Below are 27,468 nucleotides of genomic sequence, written 5' to 3' on the forward strand. Positions count from 1 at the left end.
AGCTATTCACTTTTTAATTTTATACTTTCTACATTTTCAGTTTACTTTTTTTTTTTCCTGGAACTACTCAAGTGACAAATTACGTTCATGTTGGAAACCTCAAATTGATTATGTGATATTGTTCAACTTATTTAAACTTTGAATGCTGTAGCTCATCTGTATAGTAGGAATGAAAACTTCTCCTTATAGTGCCCACTTCTGCCTCCCTTCCTTCCCCTTGACTTTCCAGTCTTCCTGACTTTCCTGTTGAAGATTTTTCACTAGGTTGCCAAGCTCACCTTGAAATCCTTGCCTGAAAGGTTCCTTCTGCCTCTGCCTCTGCCTCTGAATAGTTGAGATTACAGATGTCAGTTACTATACCTGACCACCTTCTAAGTTTTTCTTAGGAATAAACAAAACATATACACACACACACACACACACACACACACACACACACACACACACACACACATATATATATATACACACACTTATATATACTTATATATAAACTTATATCTTAGTGAAAATGAAACTCAGCCAAGTAGTCTACTAGTGTAATTGTGCTTCAGAAAACAAGCTCTACATACCGAACTATCAAGTTTCCAGTGGAAATTCCATCATCCTCTTTCTTTCCCTCCTTCCTCTCCTTTCTTTCTCTCTTCTTCCTTCCCCACTTTTTCCTCCTGTTTCCTCCTCCTTCTCTTTCATTTTTCCTTCTTTCCCTTTGGTTTGTTTATTCAAGACAGGATCTCACAAGACTGACCTTGAACTCCTGTTCCTCTGGTCTCCAGTTCCTCAAGTGCTGGTAGTAAGGACCTCTGAAACGAAGCATGGCAGCATTTCTTCCCCCTTTATTTCAGAAAGCTGTTGGTTGATTTAACATTTGTGGGCATGTTCTCTGAGACTTAAACATGGGAAAGAGCTTTATTTGTGAAGACACATTTCTGTGAAGCCATCCATCTTTTGGTTGTTACGTCAACTGTTGTTATTGTTAAACAATTCACTGCTTTTAGCTAACCTCTGTATGTAGTGGTGCGCCCAGCCCCCACCCCAACAAAGCAGTAAAGGGTTCAAGCAAAGGAGGTATTTCGTGATGCTTACTACTAATTTCCCTTATTTTGCTGATTGTCCCTTCTTGAACCTCAAGTCTGTGTCCAGGGACACATTGTTTAAACACTGACATTTGGCATCTAAAAGGAACTCCCAGGTGGAGACATTGCTTTTGTAACATTTTTAAATCCTCTTCTCTCCCTGCTAGTCATAGCAAAACCTTTGCTTTCTGTCTCATTTGAAGACTATAGGTAGAAAATAAAATCTGCAATAATGATGGTTTTTAGAAAATGTCTTACTTCTCTTTTCTTTGCTATTCATGCATTCATACCCTTCTGAATTTGTGTAGTGGATGTAAACATGTTTTTGTTTTTATCCTAATTGTGGCATAGGTATTGGATGTAAACATGTTTTTGTTTTGATCCCAAGTATGGGGTGGAGAACAGACTTGTGAGAGAACAGGTGATGTTTATCCACTAGAAGTTGAACCACCTTGTGTAGGGGCTTGGTTTTTGCTAGCTGAAACGCATCCTAGTACAGACTCTGAGAGGATATATATATATGAGCCCAAAAGGAGGCTAGGGCTTTTTTGGGTCTTCGTATTGTTTGGCTGTTCATCGCTCCACTTTGAGACGCTCCTAGAGAGATCGCTCCAGAGAACGCTTCCAGGCAGTTCTGCTACTGCTCCAGGTTCCAGCAGCAAGTTGCTTGAATTGCTGGTCTGCCGAAATCCTGCCAAGTATGCCAGGGGAATTGATCCCGGGAACTGATTCCAAAAAGGTCTACTTCTCCTGTTCCCATTAATCTCTTTTCTCTCCTCTCTAGGGTAGATGGGTTGGAAGGGAAATATAAGCACTAAAGAACCTCAAATAAAGTAGGTTTGAAAAAGGTGAAGCCTATAAACTTGTATATAGCAAGTGGTTAAAAAAAAAAAACTTAGTGTCCAAATGGCAATATGTAGTAATAGAGCAAGGAAGAACTTGGGTGGGTCCAGCATTGAACCACTTTTTCTGTATATTCCAGAACTCCAAATCCAGACCATCACATTAATACTTCCCAACTTGCTTAGGGACACAAATAGTGGCTCAGCTGGAAGAAGAAAGCTCTCTTGATTTTTACTTAAGTGTCCCATGTCCCCTGCCAAGCTGAATTGATCTTTGTGGGTCAAAGGTTACTACTTTATGTTCACTTTGAGCTTGGGGGGAAAATGCTTAGCCTGACAGATACAAGCTTTCCACTAGGTGGCACCCTAATTCAGAAGCTTTGCTGTTGACATCCTGAGAGCTTTTATCCTTATTGGAACCCAAGAACCACAGTGTTGGTCCCCAAAATCTAAACAATTGAGATGAGGTATTAAATCCTGTAAATCAAGAAAATTTTAACTCATGAGCATAAATGTGGTAGTTAAAGTGTGTGAAAACTCTTAGTAGATTCTTGTGCTGGAATAATTGGGATTACATGTTAAACCCATGAAATGTGATAATCTAAGAGTGCCTGTTGCTTCTATTGACAGAGTTGGTGCTCCTTGTTGTAGATAGAGGTTGTGCTGACAATCACAGAGAGGAAAAAGAGGACTGATACTCCTGTATTATGTGTTTACAAACAGTCTGTGTTTCCCTGCAAGTTCACAAACTTGAAGGAACAGAGAATATACTCAAAATCTCCTTTAACTTTGTAGCTTTCAGCTCTGGTTTAGATGTGAAATGATTGGTTGCTGTGTTTCAAAATCCTAACAGAATAACTGTTCAGTGGTTCCAGATGTTTTTGATAAAAACTTGGAATTGTAGCATCAGCAGCAAAAGCACAGACTACAGATTCTGTCTTCCATGGGGAGTGCCGGGCAGACCCAGAGAGGAAAACAGACAGACTTCCCGCCCCACCCAGAACTTTTGTTCTCTGAGAAGAAACAGATTAGCAAGGACAATTTTAAATTGTCCTTTTAATGTTTATATGTGCAGAAAAGAGAAAATTCTAGATTTCTAGCACAAAGCCAACAGACAAAAAGGTTAATCTGCTCATTTCAAACTGTGCTCTAGTGTAGTTCGGAAAATTGTAATGGTTTTGAAACATTTCTTTCTGATTATGTAAAGTTTCCAAGGACAAAGACTGTGGCTTTTTGTTTGCTTCTTCTGCAAGACACAGAATGTTTATTAAATTGATAGATTATCTTTATTTAGTTTGATAGAGTTAGTATAGAAAAGCTTTACAGTGATTAAAGCATCTCTGATTCCCTAGAGAGATGCCTGGGAACTTGCAAGCAGGAAACATTTGATTCTAATTAGAACAGAAGGGAGAGGCAGTGAGGAACAAACCATTTGAGAGCAGAGGGGAGACAGCTTTGTGTTCATTGGGTAGAGGGGACTCTAAATCAAGCTTGGCGAAAGTTGATCCATACAATATAGTAGGCAGTCAGTTTTTTAATACACTAAAAGCGTGGCCCTCCAGGACCTTTGGATCTATGACCTTGAATCACATTGTATGAAAGTATTTGTAAGTTCCTGGCCAGATTCCCATGCTTTTGGTTAGCTTAAGCAAGAATTTTATTTACAACTTCTTAATCTCCTTAATTGTCTTGTTTCTACTGTATTTAGCATCCTCTATCCTGAAAAGCAGCACATGTTTACTGTACGTGGTTCTGATCATGGGAGAGCCAAGCCTTGCTCTCTAGAGGCACCAGAAAGATGACAACATCCACCTTCTTGCCTTAAATGTACCTGTGAGGGGATCAAGGAGATGAGGCTTATGTTAGAGCTGACACTGTGCCCTCTGGGTAGACAGATGGGTGAAAAAAACCACTCGCAACCTTAGCTGGGTTTGCTGTATTTCTTTTGTTTAAGCAGGCTAGCAGCTTTAAACACCTGGCCTGAGGAAGTGGTGACTCATCAGACCCTTTTACAGCTTCTGAAAGAAAATACCTTTCACCAACTTTGCTGTATATTCACATCATCTGCACCTTCGTAAGGGACTGCACACCGTCCCCCTCAAAGAGAATGTAGAACGGCTTCTCCTGGAAAGAGTTAATATACCGCCTTTTCCCTTTTTTTTGGTTTTGTTTTTGAGACAGGGTCTCTTTATATAGCCCTGGCTGTCATGGAACTCGCTGTAGCCCAGGCTGTTCTTGAACACAGAGATCTGCCTGCTCTATCTCCCTAATGCTGGGATTAAAGGCATATGTCATGTGACCAGCCCACCTTTCGTTTTGTTGTTGTTGTTGTTTGTTTGTTTTCCATTTCTATTCTTTCACCTCTCTTTTCTGCTTTTTGCTTCTTCAGTTCCTCTTCCTCCTTATTCCTCCAAAGTTTATCATGATTGCAGAATGTCTGGAAATGAATGACTAGGTCTGCTCCTGGGGAGCAGTTGGTTGGCAACTGGAAAGGTCTGGAGTAGCAGGAAAACAGGCAAATGAAGTTAGAGTCCTGTACAGGGAGGGCCCAGTTAATGTGAAGGGGAAGGTAGTTTCAGCCAGGTGACTCTTAGTCACAGGAGTACTGAGAGACACGCATACATTCACCATACTTTCATCTCTTTAGCTTTCTCTAAGGCTTTCTCAGACCCCAGATAAAACAAAACCTTAACGCTTCATGATTTCTAAATCTTCCCAGACATTTCTATAGCAAATTCTACATCCTAGAGACATAACTCTGAAGTATTTGGCTAACATTTTTCTGATATTAAATCATTGCTTTGCATTTTGCAGGGAGATGCAGTATATATGCTTTGGCTGGATTCAGTGTTCTGTGTTTTTCTTGAATAACCTAGGTTGTTGTACAGACTTGTAGTGTTTAGGATAACACTGCCTTTCTTTATTAGCATATTACCAACATCAAAGGGACTGAGGTTGCTTCTTATAATGTCTGACAGAGCCTTTTCCACTGGGGACTTGTGAGGAGGAGGAGCAGGAGGCAGCCTGTTGGAAAAGGAAGCCTTGTTTTTTTCCCTTCGTCTGTAGATGAATCATGTTCCCACCACTGCAATTAGGTTTTCAAGCCTCCAAGGCTGCTGGTGCAGATCTGAAAGGGCAAGTAATGACGATCTTGAGAGAGCAGGGCAAAGGGTGTGGAGGCTGCGGAGGGACGGGCTAGCAAGCGGCAGCCAGCTAGCGAGGGAGGGAGGGCATCTGGAGGAGTGGTCTGTTTTCCTTGTACTCTGCCGTCCTTAGATATTTTCAACTTAAGTCAAAATCCAGCCCTGCCACCGAAGGAGCTGGAGACTGGCTGGAAAACTAGATACCTTCAGAGTACTTCCAGCTCTTTTCTTTCTTTTTTTTTTTCCCCCTCTCCCCCCATATAGGTTTCCTTGTCTTTGTTGTTTTAAGGAATTCTCTCATGCTGCCTCTTTGAAATAGCCACCTTCCGTTTTTGTTTTTGTTTTTTTAATCCTTCTTTCTTCGTGGCAGAGTGCATACTGGGTTTTTATTACTGGCCCTGGGTTTTCTGGATACACGTGCCAACCATTATGCTTAGCAAGTTTGTTCTTAATTTTTTTACTGGAGTTCTCAGCAGCGATGGAAAAGGTCTGTGCTTCTCTTTCAGTCAAGATCTGCACCACAACAGTCTTAAGGCAGACTGCTTATATTATGAATTGTAAGATCATCGTTGCAGTGCTCTGAAGTTGCCAGAAAGTTCTCACTCCGTTCACGGAGCTGGATTCGCTTTTTCTTTTTTCCCCCATTTTTTAAACCAAGAGTTTTCTATATAGAGGAATCTGGAAACAGAAGTCTCCTCCCATCTACTGTGAGAAATTTGGAATTTTGGACCTATGTGAACACATTGGTCCCTGGGTTCAGTAGGCATAATAACATCTACATTTGCCTCTTCTGCATCTGGACAAAATGTATGAGCGGCACAAGAGGCGCTATAGCCTGTGTGACATCTCCAAGGTGGACAGGACTGTCGATGTGGTGCTGCTGAAGGTAAGAAGGGACCACACCTCATACAGTGAAGGTCGCCAGGATGTCTTCACTGTACCCAGTAGCCATGTCTTGGTCGTCCTAAACTGTAGAAGAGTGAGAGGGGGGTGATTTTAAAACTCTTTAAAGGAATGTCTGAACAGAAGCATTGAGACAGAGCCAGCAAGAATGAGTCTGCGTCCAGAGAGTCTCCTACTCTGAAGGATCACAGAGGAGGAAGTCACCCTCAGAGCTGCCCTTTGATAGATGCCTCTGGCTTCTGTTGCTTAGCCCTTCCCCACACCCTAGTTCTACCTCCCTTCTCTGGGAGCCTCTTGGTGCTGTTGTCTGTGTCTGTCTTTCCTATCTTCTCTTCTGCTGTCTCATTCGTAGTTCTCCAGGGGAAAGAGAAGACTGTACTCTTTCGGAGATGTCTCCAGTCAGCCTATACATGACTGTGGCTAAGCTGCCCCTTCCCATTTGCTTTGACACTTTCTGCTGTAGCTTTGGACTGTTGATAAGGTGGATCTGTTTGATTTCACATCGTTAGTAATGTTGGGTGTCTAAGCAGGAAAGGGGTGGAGACTCTGGACAGGCTAATTGTTCACAGAAGACATCCTTGAATCTAAAATTAGTAAGGACTTGTACATTCGGTAAGGCTGGAGTCTGGGAATGTTGGACAACTCATGGAGTACTTTTTGGAAGTTTAGCAGTTTTCTGGCAAAGGCGGGGAAATTGGAAGTCAACCAAGTACTTTACAGATGCCAAAAGAACCTGCACAATTTTGGATAAAGCACTAATATAACATCTGTGTTACAGAAACAGTGGAAGTCTATATTATTGGTGTATCAACTTAGTTTAGTACTGGAGGTAACCCATTTTCTTTTATTACGTTTTGTTGATGTATGTGTGACATGGTTCACATGTTGTGGTCAGAGGACATCTTGGGGGCGGTTTGTTCTGTCCTTCCACCTCTGGGTCCTAGGGATCAAACTCAGCTCATCATGCCAAGCAGCAAGCACCTTTACCCACTGAGCCACCTCACTCCTGTGCCACCAACCCCTCCCACTTTGAGATAAGCGCTTACTAAACTTGCTAAAGCAGCCTAGGCTAGCCTAACAGTCAGATCTTCTTCCCTAGGCAGTTCACGTATTGGTTACCATTCTTGGACTCTTCCTAAGAGAAGCTGGCAGATGAGCTCAGAAGCCAGTGAAATCCACATTGGGTGTGGCACTAAGAGGAGATGTGATTTGTGGTGTAGTGCTGTCATTGTCCCTCAATAATCACTCTCAGGTGGTTTAACTTGCCAGGCCTACTTTGTAATTTGGTGTTTTGAACTTGTTCCAAAGATGATGTTGGTTTTAATTTCTCTGAAAAGTCATTTCCTCTGAGAGATAACAATTATCTTTTGATATTTGGCACTCTTACATAACAGATTTAGAGAGGCTACTTTCTAGGATCTTTGTTTTGTGATTTCACAGGCAGAGGAGAGCTGAACACTCTCATTCTGTCACAAGGAGTCTTTCTCTCCCTCTCCCTTCTCCTGCCTCCCTCCTCCTTCGCCCCTCAGTGTGTGTGTGTGTGTGTAGAGACAGAAGAAAGCAGCAGGGTACTGTTTAGGCGGCAGAAATAAGGGACAAGAAATGGCTACAGGGGCAAATAGCAAAGTAAAACGATATGCATATTAAATGCCATAATGAAAACCATTATTTTCTACTTAAAATAATAAATCTGGGCTGGAGAGTAGCTTAGTGGTCAAGAGCTCTTGTTTTTACAGAGGACCTGGGTTTTATTCCCAGCACACACATGACTGGCACCCATCCCTCCTCCAGTCCAGGGCGTCCAGTGCTCTCTTTTATCATCAGGCATGCAATTGGTGCACGTATTTATAAACAGACAAAACACTCACGCACACAAGATAAACAAAAATTTTAAAGTTAATAAAATCAAGTGAAAAGAATACTAAAAATTACATAGTGTTATACCACCTAGTCAGACATGAAAGCAGCATCTGAGTAAAGCTCACTCTCAGTTCAGGCATCGTAAGCCTATGAGTTATTTGAATTAGAAGTTATTTGTCAAGCAGTAACTATTTTCCCCCGTTTTCTATGAAGAAATACTAGAAATATGACTGAGTGCTGAGTCTGAGACTCTTCATAAGATTAACAGTAAGCAGAGACATATGTGCAGACTATGTGATAGGTGCTTCATCACGCCAGCACTCCAGAGGATGAGAAGATGTCCATGTGAAGGAAGAGGTCTAGAAAGAACTAACAGTCCCCAAGGAAGAGAAACTGATGAGTTCATCCTGACAGATGGGTGCATTCTGCAGAGCAAGCAGCAAGTTAATTGTAAGAAGACTGGAGCCAGAATTGATGTGCAAAAGCAGGCAGTCATGATGGGGATCCTTTCTCACTTTACTTTTAAAAAGAGTATTTTGGCAGTGGAGATATATTAGGCTGCCATTATCGCAAGCCTCAGCATAGTCAAATAACTTTGGAAGTGAAATAAGGAGAGAATGTTTGCATTCTTAAAGATGTATTTATTTTTATTTATTTCTACAGTATTCTGCCCACATGTGTGCCTGCACACCAGAAGGAGGGCACCAGATCTCAGTATAGATTATTGTGAGTCACCATGTGGTTGCTGTGAATTAAACTCAGGACCTTTGGAAGAATAGAAAGTGCTCTTAACATCTGAGCCATCTCTCTAGCCCCAAATGTGTGCATTCTTAATCATTGTTTCTTTTCACATACAAGAAAACAGATTAGAATAGTCAGTAATTTCCCCTATATGTTACATGTCATATGTAATCAATGATAGACTGCAAACCAAGGTCAGAGTCTTCACAGCCAATGGCATTTTCATACTGTCCTGAGCCTCTTTTGAGCTGACCCATTCTTTTATTACATGAATGTGTACGTACACACACACACACACACACACACACACACACACACACACACACACAGAGTCTATGTATTATTTTCTGTCATAGACTTATATTGCAAGAAGTCTTAGACATTGTTGATTCATTCTGTCCCAGTATGGAAATTCTTTTTATGACACTTTAGATAGGCTTCGTTTTGCCTCATAGTTTGTGGTAGGCGTTCTCTATGATTCTTTTTGCCTCCTTCTCTCCCTTCCTCTCAGTAGTGTTCTTCAATTACTTTCACATTATTTTGAATGTTCTGAGTATTTTAAAATTATTTTGGGGAGGAGGGCAAGGAAATGGCTCAGTCAATATAGTGCCTGGGCTCAGGTCCCTAGAAGCAGCACACACTGCAGTCCCAGTGCTGGGGAGACGGAGACAGGAGAATTCCTGAGGCTTGCTGACCAGCCAGGCTAGCTGACAAAGAACAAAGGTTCAGTGAGATACTGTCTAAATTATAAGATTTGATGGAGGAAGATACTAACATCGCCTTCTGGCTTCCTTACCTGTGTGCAAGCATATGCACACAGAAACATTACATTGGATGCATGTACCACTTACATTCTCATGTCATCATCTATGCATTCTCACCGTGCTTTTACATGGGAGTTTACTTTTTATATAAAGTTGTTCATTTTTCATGTCGCGTATCAGTGTACCTATACATACAGAATGACATATCTTAATCCTATTTTAAAACATAACAGGTTTGGTTTGTTTGTTTTTTGAAATGGTTTTACTGGATTAGCCCTTATTGGTATTGAACTTGTGCTATATAGACCAGGCTGGGGAGAACCCCCAGAGATCCACCTGCTTCTGTCCTCTAAATGCTGGGATTAGAGGTATAGGCCACCATGCCTGGCTTAAATAGATGTTTCTTGAGTGAAATGAATTGATATTTTAAGATTTGTAAATACAGACTCATAAGCCTTGTGCTAACATAAGTTTTAATTGTACTAGTACCTTTCATGGAAGAATATAGAAATGAAATATTGCAGTAATTTCAGGGTTTAGATTGTGAGCCTTTCACTTTGTTATTTCACACTTAGAACTCCAGTCTCTAACTATTGGCATTCACATAAGTCACTGTGAATTAGCTTCAACACCTCCCATATGTGTCATATATTTTCTGTGGCTTACTTTAAAGTCTGATCTATGTTGTTTGTCACTTCTGTATAATTAGGCCTGCCTGTCTGTCTGTCTGTCGGTAGGTCGGTCTGTCAGAGTCAAGGTCTCAGTAGCCCAAGCTAGCCTTGAACTCACAAAATAGCCTGGGCTGACTGCCTCTACCTCCCAAGCACGGTGATTACAGGTGTGTACCAAGCCCGGCTCTATTCCATGTAGGCTTTCTGGAATGCCATTAACAAGAGCACCTGACTAGATAGTCTTCCCTGATCCCCCAGCCAAGGATGCTCATGGACCTCCCTCTTCCTTTGCATATGGCATTCCTCCCTTGCTGCCTTTTTCTCGATATAGACAAGGCTTCTGGCTCTTTGGGTAAGTGGTTTATAACTATGAATCATGTTTAAAACAGGATATGAAATAATTTTAATTGTTTGCAGGGGCCCTTTGATACCAGCATGCATTTTACCCCATTGTTTCTCAAGAAGCTAATGTTGACTTCATGTGTTGTCTGAAGAGAGCCCTCCATAGCCAGACTGTGGCAAATGAGAGCGTTCCTAGAAGACGAGTGTTTGAAGCTTGCTCCCAAACTACCATACGAAAATAGAGGAACCCAACAGTGTGTGACTGGACTTGCAAATATAAGATGAATGTCTGACTTAGGGTGATTCAGGACCCACTTGTGTCTTAGCAGTTTAATAGGCTTAAGTACCTGGAAAAACAAACCTATTAATAATCATTCTAATGTTACTGAAAAAATTATTTTGGTTTCTTGAGACAGGTTTCTTTGTGTAACCTTGGCTGTTCTGGACTTTGTAGACCAGGCTGGCCTCAAATTCACAGAGATCCGTCTGCCTCTCCCACTCCCTTTCTCTGGCACTGGGATTGCAGGCATGTGCCACTGCGCACTCACCACAGGGGAGCCTGCACAAACTGCTGTACCAAACAAGGACAATGCATGCAATAAACCTAGAGCCCCTGTTCAGATCTAGCCAATGGACAGCACATTCTCCACTCCACAGTTGTGGGGAGTGCAGGGATTGCCTCTGACATGAACTGTGGTGCCCCCCAATTTGGTGGCACACAGACGCAGGCTATCTCAATGAGATCTGATAGGCTATGGTCATATGGTAGGGGAGGAGGTCCCCTTCTGTCAGAGGTCTAGGGAAGGGGAATAGGGTGAAAGAGGGAGGGTGGGAACAGTGAGGGGATAACAATCAGCATGTAATCTGAATAAATTATAATTTAAAAGAATAAAAAGGAAAAAAAAAAGAAAATTTAGTAAGAGCCAACTTTGTAGCTAGCAATTCAAAGTACTAGTCGAATGGTCACTATCTTCCAAGTGTTTTCTATATGATAAAGGAAAATACTTAGAAAGTGGCAATCTTCTTTCCATGGTCAGTGCTTAGACAGGCCATACAGTCTCATTAGCTGAAGCTCAGAAGTAGTCTATCTGTGCATCATTTTCCAGAGAAATCTGCATCCTTTAAAAGTTTGCTGGCACATTCTAGCAAAACTGAAGGACATATAGAGGTCGGCACTAAGGGCAGCCAGCTGTAGTTTCTCAGGTGCAGGCTGGTTACCTGATAAGATTTTGACTCAAGCAGTGGCTTATGTGTTTAGATGGTGACTTTTTGCTTCCTTTTCTTCAGCTTTATATCTTTGGCTGGATTGCCTAAGAAGGCTGCAGAGGAAATAAGTATTGGTTGGGAAGACTGGGTGGTACATAGCCAGTACTATTAAAATGTTCAATCACACGCAGTAGAAACAAGATAATGAAAAAATCTGTAACACTATTTTCAAACTGGTAGAATCTCAGGATATGTGGCTCGGCCTATCCCGGAGTTACTGGGCTGCGCTTAAGGAATGAAAAGAACGTCAGGCTGGACCCAACTTTTCTTTTCTTTTCTTTTCTCTTTCTTTCTTTCTTTCTTTCTTTCTTTCTTTCACGTTTTTTGAGACAGGGTTTCTCTGTGTGTCCTTGGCTGTCCTGGACTTGCTTTGTAGACCAGGCTGGCCTTGAACTCACAGCGATCTGCCTGCCTCTGCATCCCGAGTGCTGGGATTAAAGGTGTGCGCCACCACTGCCCAGCCAGACCCGACTTTCTTACGTGTACCTTTTGTTGTCCTGTGCTCTGCATTCACTGTAACTCATAGAACTTTGGAGTACCGAGTCCCTGTGGTGTCTGGGCTGGTTTCTGTGGCAGTACCTAGCAGCAAAGCAAAACCAGTGACATGTTTTAGCTGAAGAACCACTAGCGTGTTCTGAGTGACTTCTCTCTTCAAATAATGCAGGTATTAAAATCTATTTCTAATTTTTAACTACCTGCTAAGTGAAGTTTCTATATCATCTGAACCTAGTCTCTGCTTTTCCTATCCATTGAGTCACTTGCCTACCTTGTAATTTATCCATAGCTCTGTGGTTGCATGAGAACAAAATCTATGTGGGGAATCGCATAATCATCATATCATCTTTATTTTTATTAACCCTCTACATTGATTTGAACCTTTTGCTAAACCTACACAATTGGATTTCTAAAATAACAAAAAATAGTATAGTGCAAGGGACCAGTTTATTTTTTATTATGTAGACACCTTGGCAGTAGACATAATTTTGGGGAGAAAGAGGTTAATAGATAACATAAGCATTGCTCTAATCAGAAATACCTGTTAACTTTTGATCTCCTGCATCACACATGTCAAAAGTGCTATCACACATGTCAGAAGTGCCTGGCATTACATATGATCTACAGCAAACGTATGAAAATATTTCTAATGGAACCACATAGTGTAGCTTTTCATTGTCATGAGAATAAGGCTGTAGAGATGAAGAACAGAACTGGGATTGGTGCACACCTGTCTGCCACATCGTTGAGTCTGAACTACGGCAGGAGGAGGGGGTGTTTTAAAACCAGTTTCTATCTCTTGGGCAGCTTACTTTCATGGTAAGCACGATGCTCTTCACACATGAATATAATGTGCTCGGCATTGCTTGTACACAGGATGTGGTTGAAAGTGCTGATGCATGTTCTAACAGTCTTTCTTTACTCACTGCAACATGGAGATGGCCCTCTGGCTAATGGCAGGGACCATGACTGGTAGCATCTGGCTCAGATTACCGGCTATAATTTTGGCTTTGTGGGATGCCTGTCAACTGTTGTTTAAATATGTTCGTATCTCTTAGCTGCTGTACACTCAAGTCTTCATCTGTGATATAATGTGTCACTATTTATAATATTTAACTATTTTGGGTACACTATAAAGTTCAGTGGTATTAAAAGTTATACTTTTTATAGTCATCACTATTAGATAGCTCAAAATATTTCCATTTTCCCAAAATAGAACTTCACACCTGTTAAACAACAAATCTTTTTATTCCTCTCTCCCCTGGAAACCACCATTCCACATTCTGTCTGATTTGACTGCTTGGGTGCCTTACATAAGTGATGCCATGCAATTTGTCCATTTGTGGCTATCTTACATTACTTAGCATATCTTTGAAGTCTATACAAGTTGTAATATGTATTGGAGTTTCTTTTTAAGGCTAAATAACATTTTTTGTAACATCATATATACTTTATTTGTACGTGTGTACACACACACACACACACACACACACACACACAGACAGACACACACACACACACACACACACACACACGGCCACCACCTGAGCTGTGTTAACTGTTTAGCTCTTGTTAGTGGCACTGTTCTGACTCTTGTATGTAAGTTAACCTGTTTGAACCCCTGCTTTTATTTTTTTTTTTTAGAGCATATTATCAGAAGTAAAATTGCTGAGCCATGGTAATCATGTTTTTAAGGAATGCCTAAATTGTTTGCCAAGGTGACTCTAAATATTTTCCATGTTCCTACCACAAATTCAAAAGACTTCCAGTGTTTCTGCATTCCCAAGTAATAGCGTAATGATTATAAACTGGTGGCTCATTCTGGTTTTGATGTGCATTTCCATGATGTATACTTTTGTGCTATTTGTGTTTGTAAGAAACCAGTGCGTGTGAGCTGATCTTACCTGCACATATGTGTTGTGTAACAGTGTTGGTTGTCTACATGCTTTTTAAAATACACTGCCTCAAGAATATGTGAAACTAGACCTAAACTTCCTTTCACACCTCCCTTACTTTGTTGAGCCTTTTGTAAACCACGTTACATCTCAGAATTAACATGATTAAAGCATAAATCATCCTCTTCTAAATTTTCTGTATCTGTTTCTCATAGATCCCTCTGTGACTCTTTTTTTTTTTTTTTTTTTTTTTTTTTTTGTGGATTCTGCGTTTTCCCCAGTCTTCTGTTTGCACCTTTTTCTGTATTCTAAAAGAAGTCTGCTCCCATATACACGATGCTGTCTCTAGACCAGAGGGGTTCAGATGCTTCTCTGTTCTTTGTCTTCCTACGCCTCCACCTATTCTCCAGTTTCCCCGTTCTGTTTGTATATTTCTGTAGTCATATTCTCAGTACAGTACTGAACTTGTCAGTCACCCTTGCCTACTACTCTAGACAGTAAAGCATACTTTCATTTTAGCTCTAGTACAAATCTTGTGGGCTTTTTTACTTTTTAATCTTCTACTATCTGAAGCAAAAGTCTCTAATCTGGATTATACACATAGGCTCCAGAGCCCCAGGTTGTGATACCCATGGTGCATGTGCCCAACAAGAGCACCATAGCTCCCTTAGATTTATGGCAGTCTTGTCACTACAAAAGTCTATGAAGTGCCCTCTTCCTTTAATTGAAAATGCATTTTTGCCTCATATAGTATATCGTGATTATAATTTTCCCTCCTTCTATCCCTCCCAATTCTCCCTGCCTCTCTGCCCATCCCAAACAGGCTTCTAAGGGATTAAAATAAAATAAGATAAAACAAAAACTAACACATCAGAATAGGAAAAACAAGCAAATAGGGAAAAGAGTCAAAGAAGAAAAGGCACAAGAAGCAGATAAAGATGCAGAGATCTACTTGTTTGCACACTCAGGAATCTCACAAAAAATACTAGACTGGAAACCTTAATATATAGGCAGAGGATCTGTAGGGTAAAAAGAAAATATAAATAAAAATGTAAAAAATAATAAGATTTACAAAAAACATTATGAGACAAGAACATTATCAAAGAAGATTTCAAAAATGACATTGTGTTCATTTTCTCTTGGCCATCTACTTCTGGGCATGCAGTCTACCCTTAAGAGTAGATTGTGTCCCTGGTCTTTCTCTGAAGAAAATTAAATTTTCATTTGTAAGTAGTTGTTTATTGGTGATAGCCTCTGGCTTAGGGAGGAGGGTGTGTGTCTGCTTCTTTCACCTCTAGCACTCCATCTGATAACAGACCCATTTGGGCCCTGTGCATGCTGCCTCAGTCTCTGTGAGTGCTATTTGTGTCATAACTGTTTGACTCATACTTCTTTTTTCACATGTGGCTTCAGGTACAGACTGTTGTGAGGTACCATATGAGTTCTGGGAATAGAACCCAGATCCCCTGGAAGAGCAACCAGTGTTCATAAGCATTGAGCCATCTCTGTAGACCAATAGCAGCTTTTTTAAAGTTCATTTTTACTTCTCTGTAATAGTAGGCACAGTGGATATGGCTTACCTTTAAGGTTATTGCTTTCTTAACTTCAGAAAAATGAATATCCCACAGCTCTGTGACTTTAGGTTAGTGTGTATAATCTCTGACTAATCCCACCTTCTATAGTGTGTGTTTGTGTGTGCCTGTCTTTCTGAAATAATAACATTTGTAATTTGACCAGAAAAGATGTATATAGGACTAGAAATTTTATACACAATAACATGCATTATCTTGGTCAATACACGGTATTTACTGTACAAAATGCTGTACCACACTGACAAGCTTCTCACATAAACTCTCAGTTTCCTTAGGATGAGTTCTTTACCTACCTCAGTTTCAGGATTTGGTATAGTACTCTTCATAGAAGGTGTTTAACATGCTTTTTCCAAAGAAAGGAAAGAAAGTGTAAAGCTACCCATGAGAGGCAACACCCAGCACCTCCTTTTCCAAGAAAGTAATAAATAAAAACTATTTTCTATTTTAAAAGAAAAATATGCTTCAAAGGAGATGCAAGGCCACCTCTGTTATTATGACAAGAAAAATCACAGATAAGAACAAAAATTATGCCAGACGTGGCAAAATTGCCAAATTGCATAGCCATTTTAGAAAACAACCCTAACTTCCCAAAAACTGAAATCTAATTTACCATATGAATAATTTAGCAGTTCACTTCTAGGTATATCCTCAAGAGAAATAAAAACACTCTGTCCCCCAAAATGTTTGTATAAATCATTTGTGTAAAATGTTTATAGTACTATTATTCATACCAGCTGGAAAATCAAGACAACCAAATGTTCAGTAGTTGATGACTAGATTAGTGAAATGTAGGTATGGCCATACAATAGAATATTATTTGGAATTAATAAAACAGATACTACACCATAGATCAACTTTAGAAATATTTTGGTAAGTGGAATAAACATCACATATAAGACCAGAGAACACATGGCTCCATTTTAAGAAGTGTTTACAATAGGCTGATCAATAGACAGATAGTTTAGTGCTTGTCCATGACCAAGAGAGAAAGATTTAAATGTTGGATTTCTTTTTTGTTGCCATGGCAGTGCTCTGAAGTTAGATGATGGTGATGATTATATAGCTCTGTGAATAGTCTAATAACATTGAACTACACAGTCTAAATGATTAAGTTTTCTGCAGCAACAATTTGAATAAAGATGTTAAAATGTAAATTTTTACAGTTGCACATACTCATCCGCATCCATGTTCTCACACACACTTACAGAGTAAGCACAGGGTACATCTTGGATTGCCTTTGGAAGGGAAAAAACATGAATGGAAGAGCAAGTGAATCCAGAGAATTTTTTTCCTTATCTTTAAAAAATATTTTTCATGTAATATATTTTTATCATATTTCTCCATCCCCCAACTCCTCCCAGATCCTACCCACCCCAAATTGATAGGGTTTTTTTTTTCTCTCAAAAAAAGACCCCCCACCACCACCAAAAAACAGTAAAGCAAAAAGCCCACAAGAAAATGCAGCAGCAACAGCAAAAACATGGAGCTTATTCTGCATTGGCCAACTATTCTTGTGCGTGGGGCCTGGCCTGACTTACATACCCAGTGATACTTCACTGAAGAAAACTAAGTTTCCCTTTGCCAGCAGTTATCAAGTGCAGTGAGCTTACTGCTCTTAGTGCTAGACCCTGACTGGCTTGAATCTTGGCCTCTTTAGCACTCGTGCTAAACACTCTTTAGAATCTTATAGAATTGTACTTAATTGAATCCAACCAAACATTTGTGTCACAATTGCACCAGTATATCTTGCATGCAAGTAACTGTTGTAAGCCTCAGGTTCATAGCTGGATGATACTGAGAATTGCCTTCTCCTCTGGTAGCTTGCAGAATACTTTCCAATACCTGAGTGATAGTCAGTAGGCATGAAGCTTTTATCTGGATTTTAACTAACAACACTTTACTAATGTTGGCTTTTTAAACTCACAAATGTACCAAATGTTTCCTGTTGGAAAATAGGAAAGAGAGAGAGAGGGGAGTATACAGGAACTTCCTGTACTGTCTTTAGCAAAGTGAACTCATTATAGTAACCTATGCCTCTTTCTGTCAAATACATTTATTATTAAATAATTACTAAATAAAATTAGAATATAACCATAAAATAAAATTTGAGAAACTATAAGAGAGTTGAAAGGATTATTAGTTTATGATCATTCAAACATACTTCCTCACTTAAAAGTTCAGTCAAATTAGGATTTTTTTCTTTTTTGCTACATAAGTATGGTCATATTGATAAATTTCAAGTACCTGTATTTTCTTAAATTATTAATATATACTGTTGTTTAAAAATGTGGGAGTAATTCTGAGATTTTAGCTTCCTTAAGCTAGTAAGTTAACTTGTATTTTAATAGAACTGTTTGACACATACTCATCCTTGGAAAGAATCTAGAACAGAAGGTCAGTCATCAGACCTGCAAGCATGCTTGAGGTTTTTGCAAAGACAATTTCCTAACACTGGTATGTCTTTATCTCATAATGTATTCTTTTAAAGAGGTTTTATTTTACTTTAATTTTGTTTTCTTTATCATGAATTGTTGTAAAATGGAGTTCTCACTAAATGTAACATACCAGTGCCTAAAATGAGAGAAATAGAGAGAGCTAAGTGAGTGTGTATGCCAGGTGAAGAATAATTCTTCTATGCATTGGCTGTGGAACAAGGATGGCATTGAAAAGGATTTAAGTTCCAAGACATACAGTGTTAGACTTTGCCAAAATGTTGGCTGAGAAAATCTTTGGGGGTCCTGGAGGGAAAGAGAAGCATCCTTATTCAGGGATGCTTGTGTCCATGGTCTTCACTCTGATGTCTGAGAACCCTCCAAGCCTTTTTATTCCTGTTAGCTAAATATATTTCACTGTTTATGCAGCCTCTTTCTGTTACAATAATAAAAATGGCAAAAGGATTTTTACTTTTCCCACTTCAAGATTTACTTTCATGTTGAAGTGTGATTGCTTTATTACCAGCAGAAAACTTGTCTCACAGTAAAAATTAGGTTGAAGTTAAAATCAGAAATTTCTGAGCTACTGCTTAGGGTTTTGGTTTGTTTGTTTTAATTTGGCTTTATCTATTTATTTTTAAAAACAAAATCTGCTGGGGCTGGAAAAATGGCTCAGTGGCTAAGAGCACAGAGTGTTCCTGCAGACTTTGGTTCTCAGCACCCAGGTCTCTCACACCCGCCTCCTGCAGGGTATGTGACATAGCCTTCTTAGGCACACACACGCGCGCACATGGAGACACACACACACACACACACACACACACACACACACACACACACACACACACACACAGAGTAGTACTTTTTTTTTTTTTAATGTTTCTTAGTTCCTTGAAAGATTCGGGTGATGTTTTGTAAAGTCAAAGACATTGCTTCCTGATAGTTGCACATTCTCAGATTACCTTTCTGAAGAGGATCTTCTGTACAACATCATGGAAGCTACTGAAACTGTGTTCCCCTTTTACCACACCTTTCTGCTGTCTTTTCTGTACTAATGAAACAGCAGAGATGAGCAAATGTGTTCATTTCATATGTGGCTAAACCTGCAGTTCCTCACAAGTAATTTATTTCTCCTATCATCAAAATATTCTCCTGTTTTTGAGCAAAGTCCTCATCCAACTGGGTGTGTATTAAGTAAAGTTCTTTATTTTTATCAGCACAGTAGGGTAGTATTTTCTCCCTAGTGATCACAAATAAAATTGGATATATGCTTTACTCTAGAGGTCATTATATAAAATTATGTCCTCTTTTGACATTCTATTTATTTATCTGTATGATAATTTGTTCATGTTATTCAGAATTTAATTTCAATGAGTTTAGAAAGTTAAAGTGCTTGTAAAGAACTATGGTATATTTTATACTTCTGTTGAGGTTCTAATTTATATGCACAATATTCAATATTCACTGGACTAGGGCTATAGTTCAATGATAGATCACTTGCCTATGAGCCACAAACCCCTGGGTTGGATTTCTAGCAGAGAAGGGGAGAAGGGGGAAGGGGGGGGAGAGAGAGAGAGAGAGAGAGACAGAGAGAGAGAGAGCACGAGAGAGAGCGCGAACAGTTTACCTTCACATTAATTAAATTGTATAGTCACTACATCACATGTGAGTACATTGATTCAGCTCAAAAGCTCCTCTGTGTGTACAGTTTCCCTTCACATTTTAGTGGGTTTTAGTAAATATTAAATTGTATAATCGCTGCTCCATCACATGGGAGTACATTGATTCAGCTCAAAAGCTCCTCTCTGGCTTCCCCGTCTTCTCCCTACCAATCACTAATATGACTTTTCATACTGAAATTTTGCCTTTTCTAAAATGGCATACATATTAAAACGTATAAGTAGTCTCTTCCTATAATACCATTGAGATTGGTCTGTGTTGTTTTAATCAGTAGGTCATTCCTTATGAATGTCGCATTGCATAAATGTATGACAGGTTATTTCTGTCAGTCTGAGTTTATCATAAGTTAAGTTGCTATTGAAAAGTCTTAGTAGCTAGGCTCAGTTGCACACACCTGTAATCCCAGCACTAGGGGAGGCAGAGGCAGGTGGATCTCAGAATTTGAGACTAGGCTGGTCTACAAAGCAAGTCCAGGACAGCCAGTGCTACACCAAAAAACCTTGTCTCAAAAAAACCAAGAAAAAGAAAAGAAAGAAAAGTTTTAGTATGGTTGTGGCGGGGGTGGGGGGGTGGGGGGGGAGGGCGAGGAGTGGCCCTTGACTTGACTGTTTAGAGGGTATAGGTGCTACTGCCAAACCTGATAACCTGAGTTTGATAGCAGAGATTTATATTGTGGTATGAGAAAACAATCTGCCTCAAGTTGTTCTCTGGCACCCCCACCCCCAAACACACACACTCTTTCCAGCCTTACAGTTTTCATTTCTGTTCTCCTGTTGAATGACACTGCTAGAAATGCTTGCTTGTACTATCCCTTTCCCCATATAAATAACATGGCATCTTTGTCAAAATAAGTAGCTGACGTCAGTTCTTTTCCACTGACCTTTATTCTGTTTTATACCAGTCCTATTCTGGTTTGATTAATGTGGCTCTTAAAGTCATGTGTATGATTTTAAGGTTATAACTAGAGTTTCTGATTTGTAAATGTTCTTATCTCTGTTTGTATGAGCCTTTAATATCAGTATTTTTCTAGTTCTCATGGTGTAAGTATTGCTTACCTAACTAAAGTTCTTGGTGCTACTCTACATAATACAGCTTTTACTTTCAGTTTTAGTTTCTGCTTATGTGTTGCCAGTACATAGAAGTACTACTGATTTGAGGTGGGAGCCTATTGAAATTCTATCTCCCAACCCCGCAGTCACTTATTCCAGTACCATTTTTTGTTGTTTAGAATTTCCTACGTAGACAGTTAGGTTATCTCTGAAATTTCCTTCCTTTTTTTCCAGTAAGATACTTTGCATCTTTTCTGTTTAGTGCACTGACTAGACCTCTAGAGCAATACTGGATAGAAGTGACAAGGTGGCCACTTCATCTGGATTTCAAATGAAGGCCCTTAGTCAACTTATTATTAGGTATGATGCTAACTGTAGTGTTGTTTTGATGTATTTTTCAGAATGCTTTTTATCAGGTTAAATAATGTTTTTTCTATTAGTATTCTGATACTTTTTTTTTAGTAGATGCCAATTTTTACCAAGTTGTTTTCACCTTTTAGTATTCCTCAGGTTGTGAGTTTGTAGGACTAAATTGAAATTTTAAATTATTTCTTTATTTTTTGAGACTATAATTATTGACATCACTTCCCCCTTTCCTTTCCTCCCTCCATCAATTGCTATTATGTATATATTTTTCTTTTGCATTGCTACAATAACCTTTTGTTCTTAGAACAATTCCACTTGTTCACAATATGCTTAGCATCCACATATCTTACCCAAGGCAGGCTATCAGAACTTTTGTTAGCCAGGCATGGTAGCACACGCCTTTAATCCTAGCACTTGGGAGATAGAGGCAGGTGGATCCCTGTGAATTGGAGGCCAGCATGGTCTGCAAAACAAGTCCAGGACAGCCAAGGGTACACAGAGAAACCTTGTCTCAGAAAACAAACAAACAAACAAACAAACAAACAAAAACAACTTTTGCTGGTGGTTCTGTGCCATTCCTAAAAGCGATCAGTGTTTTTCTATCTTTATCTGGTTTTGATGTTGGAGTAATGCTGGGTTCAGAAAATAAGCTGTGAGCTGTTGTTTGTCTATTTCTTGAAAGAGTTTGTGTAAAATTTGTCCTATCTCTTCCTTAAATGTTCATGGGATTCAGCAGTAAGCCTCTGGCCCTGGGGTTCCCTTTGAAAGAAAGCTTTAAACAACAAATTCAGTGACTTTAATGAATACTGGAGTTACTTATGTCACTGTGAGCAAATCTTGATCATTACTTTAAACTTAATGAATTTTATAGCAATTAGTTATTTTATAGTAATTAGTTATTACCCTTCCAGTGTCTGAAACCTCTGGTTTCCCTCTAGAACTCATGGTACTAGTAAGTAGATAGTAACTTTCTTCATCAGGACAGATAGGGTTTTGCAGATAGTACTGACTAGCTTTTCTGACTGCTAAAACTAGCTCTTTTCCTGCTTTCTGAATCACCCAGTTCTGTTCATTCTAGTTTTTATTTGCTGGATTTGGATTAATGTGCTGTTGCTTGATTTTTTTTCCTTTTATTAAAAATAGGTTTTTTCCCCCTCACATAATACATTCTAATTGCAGTTTCCCCTCCCTCTATTTCTCCTAGCCCCTCCTCCTCTCCTTTCCAGATCCACTCCTTTCCCATCTTTCATTAGAAGACAAATAGGCCAAGCCTGGTGCTGGTGGCACACACCTTTAATCCCAGCACTCTGGAGGCAGAGACAGGTGGATCTCTATGTGAGTTCAAGACCAGCCTGGTCTTCAGAGTGAGTTCCAGGACAGCCAAGTCTCGAAAAAACAAACAGGCTTCTACAGGATAATAATAAGATAAAACAAAAACTAACATATCAAAATAGGGCAAAACAGAAGGAAAAGATCCCAACAAAGCACATGAAACATACAGACATAGAGACCCACTCGTTTGTACATTCCAAAATCCCATAAAAACACTAAGCTGGAAACCATAATATGCACCCAAAAACATATAGGGTAAAGATAGAAAAAAATATATATAAATAAAATAAGAATAATAAAACAATTTTTTTAATGAAAAAATTTGTGACACTCCATTATGAGAAAAGGAACCTCTAAAGATGCCATTGCATTCATTTTCTCTTGGCCATCTACTGATGGCCATGCAGCCTATCCTTAAAAGTAGTTTGTTTCCCCAGTGTGCCATTTTCATTTACAAATGGTGATTAGTTGGAGACAGCTTCTGGGATAGGGGCATGGGCCCACTTTTCGTTCCAGGACCCCATCTGGTGCAGACCTATGCAGGCTGTATGCATGCTTCCTCAGTCTCTGTGGGATCATTTGTGTTCCAGCCCTGCTGTTTCTAGAAGGCCTTGAAACCGTGGTGTCCTCCATCTGCCTATGTCCTACACTCTTTCAGCCTTTTCTTGTGTCCTTAGGGGAGGGATTTGACGGAGACACCTCTTTTAGGGCTGAGTGTTCCGAGGTCTCTTACTCTCAGTGTAATGTCTGGCTGTGGGTCTCTGTATTTGTTACCATTTACTGCAGGAAGAAGCCTCTCTAATGACGGCTGAATAAGGCACCAATCTATGAGTATGGCAAAATATCATTAGGAGCCATTTTATTGCTACGTTTGTTTGTTTGTTTGTTTGTTTGTTTGAGACAGGGTTTTAGTGTAGCTTTGGCTGTCCCGGAACTCACTCTGCTGCTCTTGAACTCACAAAGATCTTCATGCCTCTGCCTCCCAAGTACTGGGATTAAAGTGCGTGGGCCACCACCGCCTAGCTGTTTTAGACGAATAGTACTCAGTTTTCCTTTAGGTCTCTGGGTTATCTACTCTCAGATTCTTAGTCACCCAAGCAGTGTCATTGTGGCACCTTGTGGCACCATTTCTGTAGCATATCTTGTAGGCAGGACACCATTATCGATCCAAGGGTTTCTGTCTGGGTGGTGATCACTTTTCTCTTGGAGAGAAAGAGGGGTGGGGGTGGGGCGGAAGAGGGAGAGAGAGAGAGAGAGAGAGAGAGAGAGAGAGAGAGAGAGAGAGAGAGAGAGAGAGTACGTGTACCATTTTAAGCTGGTAAGCACTGCCTTAGTGCTATCCCACAATTTTTTATATGGAAGTTTTAATTTGTATTCAGTTCAGCGTATTTTCTTTTAACATTTCTTATATGGGCTATAAGTTACTTGGTAGTGTTTACTCTGCAAAACCTTTTCTTTTTAAAGATTTGCGTGGGGTTCCAGATTTTTGATTTGGGTTTCTTATTTAATAGTGTTTGGTTAAGAAAGCAAACTTTCTGGGATTTTAACCATGTTAAGTATGCAGGGCGTCTTACATATGAGAGCCCAGAATTTTTATTTTGAGTTGTTTTGTGTGTCAGCACATGAACATTGCAAGCGCACTGATGAGGAAAGCCCTACTGCGTGTTCTCTGTGTTGCTTAGGTCAGATTGTTGGTTGTCTCTGACATATTCTTGATCCTTGTATCCATGTGTTCTATCAATTACTGAGAACAGAGTGTTGAAATATTTAATGTTAATTTAAAAACACACATTACTCAAACATTAACTAAATTAAGAGGTTGTAATGATGAAGTAGTTAAGCAGTGGGTCTTGAAGGAGGCAGCATGTTTGCCTTTTCAAGTCTCGCACACTCACTCCCAGTGCCATTCCTTTTATGTTTTACCCTTCTGAGTTGTTCCATTGGTTTGCTAGAACACAAACTTCTTGTAGCTCTTCTGATCATTTGATGAGAAAATGTATGCTAAATTCTTAACATAGTACCTGGTATATCTCTTCTTAGGAATCATTTTATGTTTTGTAAAATTCTCAAATTTTGTGTGCTTTTCAAAATTACAGCTTGTGATGCCAAAATGTGTTTTAATATTTTTCTTTTTATTTGTGTGTGTGTTTTTTAATTTCACCCTGTGCCTTGTGCATTGAGGATCTTTTCCCATTGCTTTTGCATGCCATTATTACTGACTGTCTTTTCAAGAGCTTTTAGCTGAGTGTAAATTGCCTTGTTTATATTTCAGCAGAGTTTTGTTTTCTTTTTTTGGCATAATTTTATCTACCTTGCAATAAAATACTAGCAAATCAGAGGGTATGAACAATACATAGATTATTCTGGAGCTACAAAGTTACTTTATTATCTGAAGCAATTTTTTTTTCTTCCAGATCAACCGAGAAAGCTGGTGTACCATAGAACCATGTTCTGAAGCAACATCTCTCTTAGCTTCCAAACAGAGCTCAGGTAGGCACATTCATAGTCCCGCTTTATAGGAAATTAGTAAGTGTTGTAACCTGGCATTCCAGAATGCATTATACACAAACCAGAAGAAGAAATATATATGGTTTAGTTTTGTAAGCATCTGGTTTCACAATTGAAATAAAAGCACAAGGTTTCCTTAATTTTAGTTTAGGAATTATTAATAATTTAATGATTATAATAAGGCTGTGAGTTATTAAACATTTGTAAAGGATTCTGGTGATGTAAAATTATAAATGTATTTTGCTGGGAGCTGAGTCTAAGGTTCTTAATTTTGGCTGTGTTGATGCAAAAACAAACAGAAACCTGGAAGGGAATAAGAAATACTTTATTTTAGAGCCAAATTCAAATGATCATAGCCCAGAAACATGGATTTAGGTTACCCCAAATTCCATGTTCTAACATAGAAGAAGTTACTAAAGTTTTTACAGCAATAAAACACAGAAATCTATAAGTCAAGACACCTTTTAAATACATTGGTGGAAACATCAGAGACGTGGCTACAGCAAGATGAGTGATGCTTTGCTATAAGCCTCAGGTACAGTTGGGTGATATTTTTAGCTTTGAGGTTGGTAAAAGGTAGTGGTCTGCTGTGTTTATAGATACCAAAAGATTTTATCTGAGTCACAGGATATTAGTTGCAACAAAGAGGTGGATAAGGAATGCTATTCCAGGGCCTAAAGCTAACTGGGATAAGATAATTAATCTCTGGACCTGCAACATTCCAGCTTCCCCATACCACTGTAGTCCTGATCAGTCTGTCTTTGCAGACACAGTTTCTTTCTGGAAAATCTCATTGACTGCTGCATGCTGGAATCCTTGGGGCAAGATAGCTTTGAAAACACATGATGCCTCAGATTTATTGGGCAGGGATGCAGCATGGAAATCTACTAGAATCCTTTAAGGCTCCTGCTATCCTTAGGAGGTGGAATTGAGAAGTGTCAGGAGTCTTTCCTTACATGCCCTTGACAAATTAGTAACAAATAGAGTTAAGGTCTTAGCTGATGATGACACTGGGTAGGAGTCCTACCTTCACCCCATGTTCAGTCAATTTTGATGTAAGACAGTCCCCAATGTCTGGGTTCCACTATCTTCCATCTGTAAAGTGTTACTAGGTTCCCTCACTGAGGGGTGTTGCACAGCTGAGCTCACTCCTGTGCTGGCTTCTGTGCTGGTAAGTAAGCAATAGTGCTTTGCACTTTTGAGTTTTCTAGTCTACTTCACCACCAAAGCCTCTGTTTGCTGAGGCTTTGGCGCAGGGTGAGGAGTTGGGGGGGGGGGACAGGGAGGGCTGGGGTTTTTTGTTTTGTTTTGTTTTTTTGAGACAGGGTATTGTTCCTGTTTTTACTAATCTGCTTTAGAAATTACCAAGTCCTTCCTATTTGCTGGCCTTTTTAGGGGCAGTTTAGCTATAGGTGTCTTGCAGTAGTATCTACATCAAGAATAGATTTTCCTAGTCTTTTATACCCTGAGAGACTTCCTGCCAATTCTCAACTCTGTCTGTATTACAAAGGAAGTATTGAAAGCAAATACAGAAAGTGCTTCTTCTGTAGTATTCACACTTTTCTAGAGTGCTGTTTCAGAATAGTATGCTTGTATTCAGGACCTACAAATTCAAAAGTCTTGGAAGTAAAAGTATACCCACACCCATGTTTTGGTTCCTTGAAGAGACTTTTCTGAATGTGCAACTAACCACCCAAGAATGAATCTTCTACCATTCAATTATTGAGTCTCAGTGCTTGAATATTCATAATATGGAAGGACTTGTAGATACCATGGCTCGTTTATTCCTTTAAGTAACTGGATTTGAGTTGCAGTCTTGGTCACATCATAATTGTATGATAGTTATAGCACCTCTGTACACTTTGACTCCCAGAGTAAGCAGTTTTGTGGTCTTACATTTAGGATTATTGCAGCCTGAACTTTACTGAGGCATATGTATCACACACTCCATGTCAGATGTCTAGTTACTACATTTCTAATTTGCTATTAACTGTCAGTATGACTCTAGCCTTGTACTAATCATCCCATTTTACTGTTGTCAGAGTGAAGACTTACTGGGATAAATTGCCTCGGATCTTTCTTTTAAGCAAGATCCATGTAAACATTCTAAAACCAGTGTCCTTGGCTCTTTTTACACTTTATACTTTAATATGTTTAATATGTAGGAAGAAAGGATTCTTTTTTTTTTTTTTTATCTCAGCATATGTGACATGGGTGTATATTAAGTTGCCTTTAGGGATCCCTACAACCCATGAAGGTCATAGTGGGGTTGTAGTGGTTAATGGTTGTTCTCTTCCTGTGTTCCCTTTTTCTCTCCATATTCTTCTTTCCTCCAAACAGCCAGTTTAATGTCACACATTAATCTCCTCTTATCCCAGATTTGGTTTGTAACCTTGTGCTGGCTTGACTTTATTTTTGGGGTGAGGTACTTCTATCAGAGCTGAATCTGTAGATTTTTCATGAGAATATATTGTCTTTAGATTGCCAGCTAGCCAGATAACCCTCTAGCAG

General features: G+C 39.5%; 1 protein-coding gene across 9 annotated transcripts in view; it reads left to right on the plus strand.

Moving 5' to 3' along the window:
* The window catches only part of AKAP13 (A-kinase anchoring protein 13), a 281,857-nt gene that overhangs the window by 167,682 nt on the left and 86,707 nt on the right, over nt 1–27,468 (plus strand). For 8 of the 9 annotated variants that reach the window (XM_084801414.1, XM_084801408.1, XM_084801407.1 and 5 more), the window contains exon 9: nt 24,864–24,939. In XM_084801414.1, the coding sequence (XP_084657540.1) occupies nt 24,864–24,939 (76 nt within the window). Of the gene's footprint in view, nt 1–5,120; nt 5,948–24,863; nt 24,940–27,468 lie in introns of those variants that run through there. The other variant, XM_084801415.1, reaches the window with a different exon arrangement.

Source organism: Acomys minous, assembly GCF_964271855.1.
Source record: "Acomys minous genome assembly, chromosome: 2".
NCBI lineage: Eukaryota > Metazoa > Chordata > Mammalia > Rodentia > Muridae > Acomys > Acomys minous.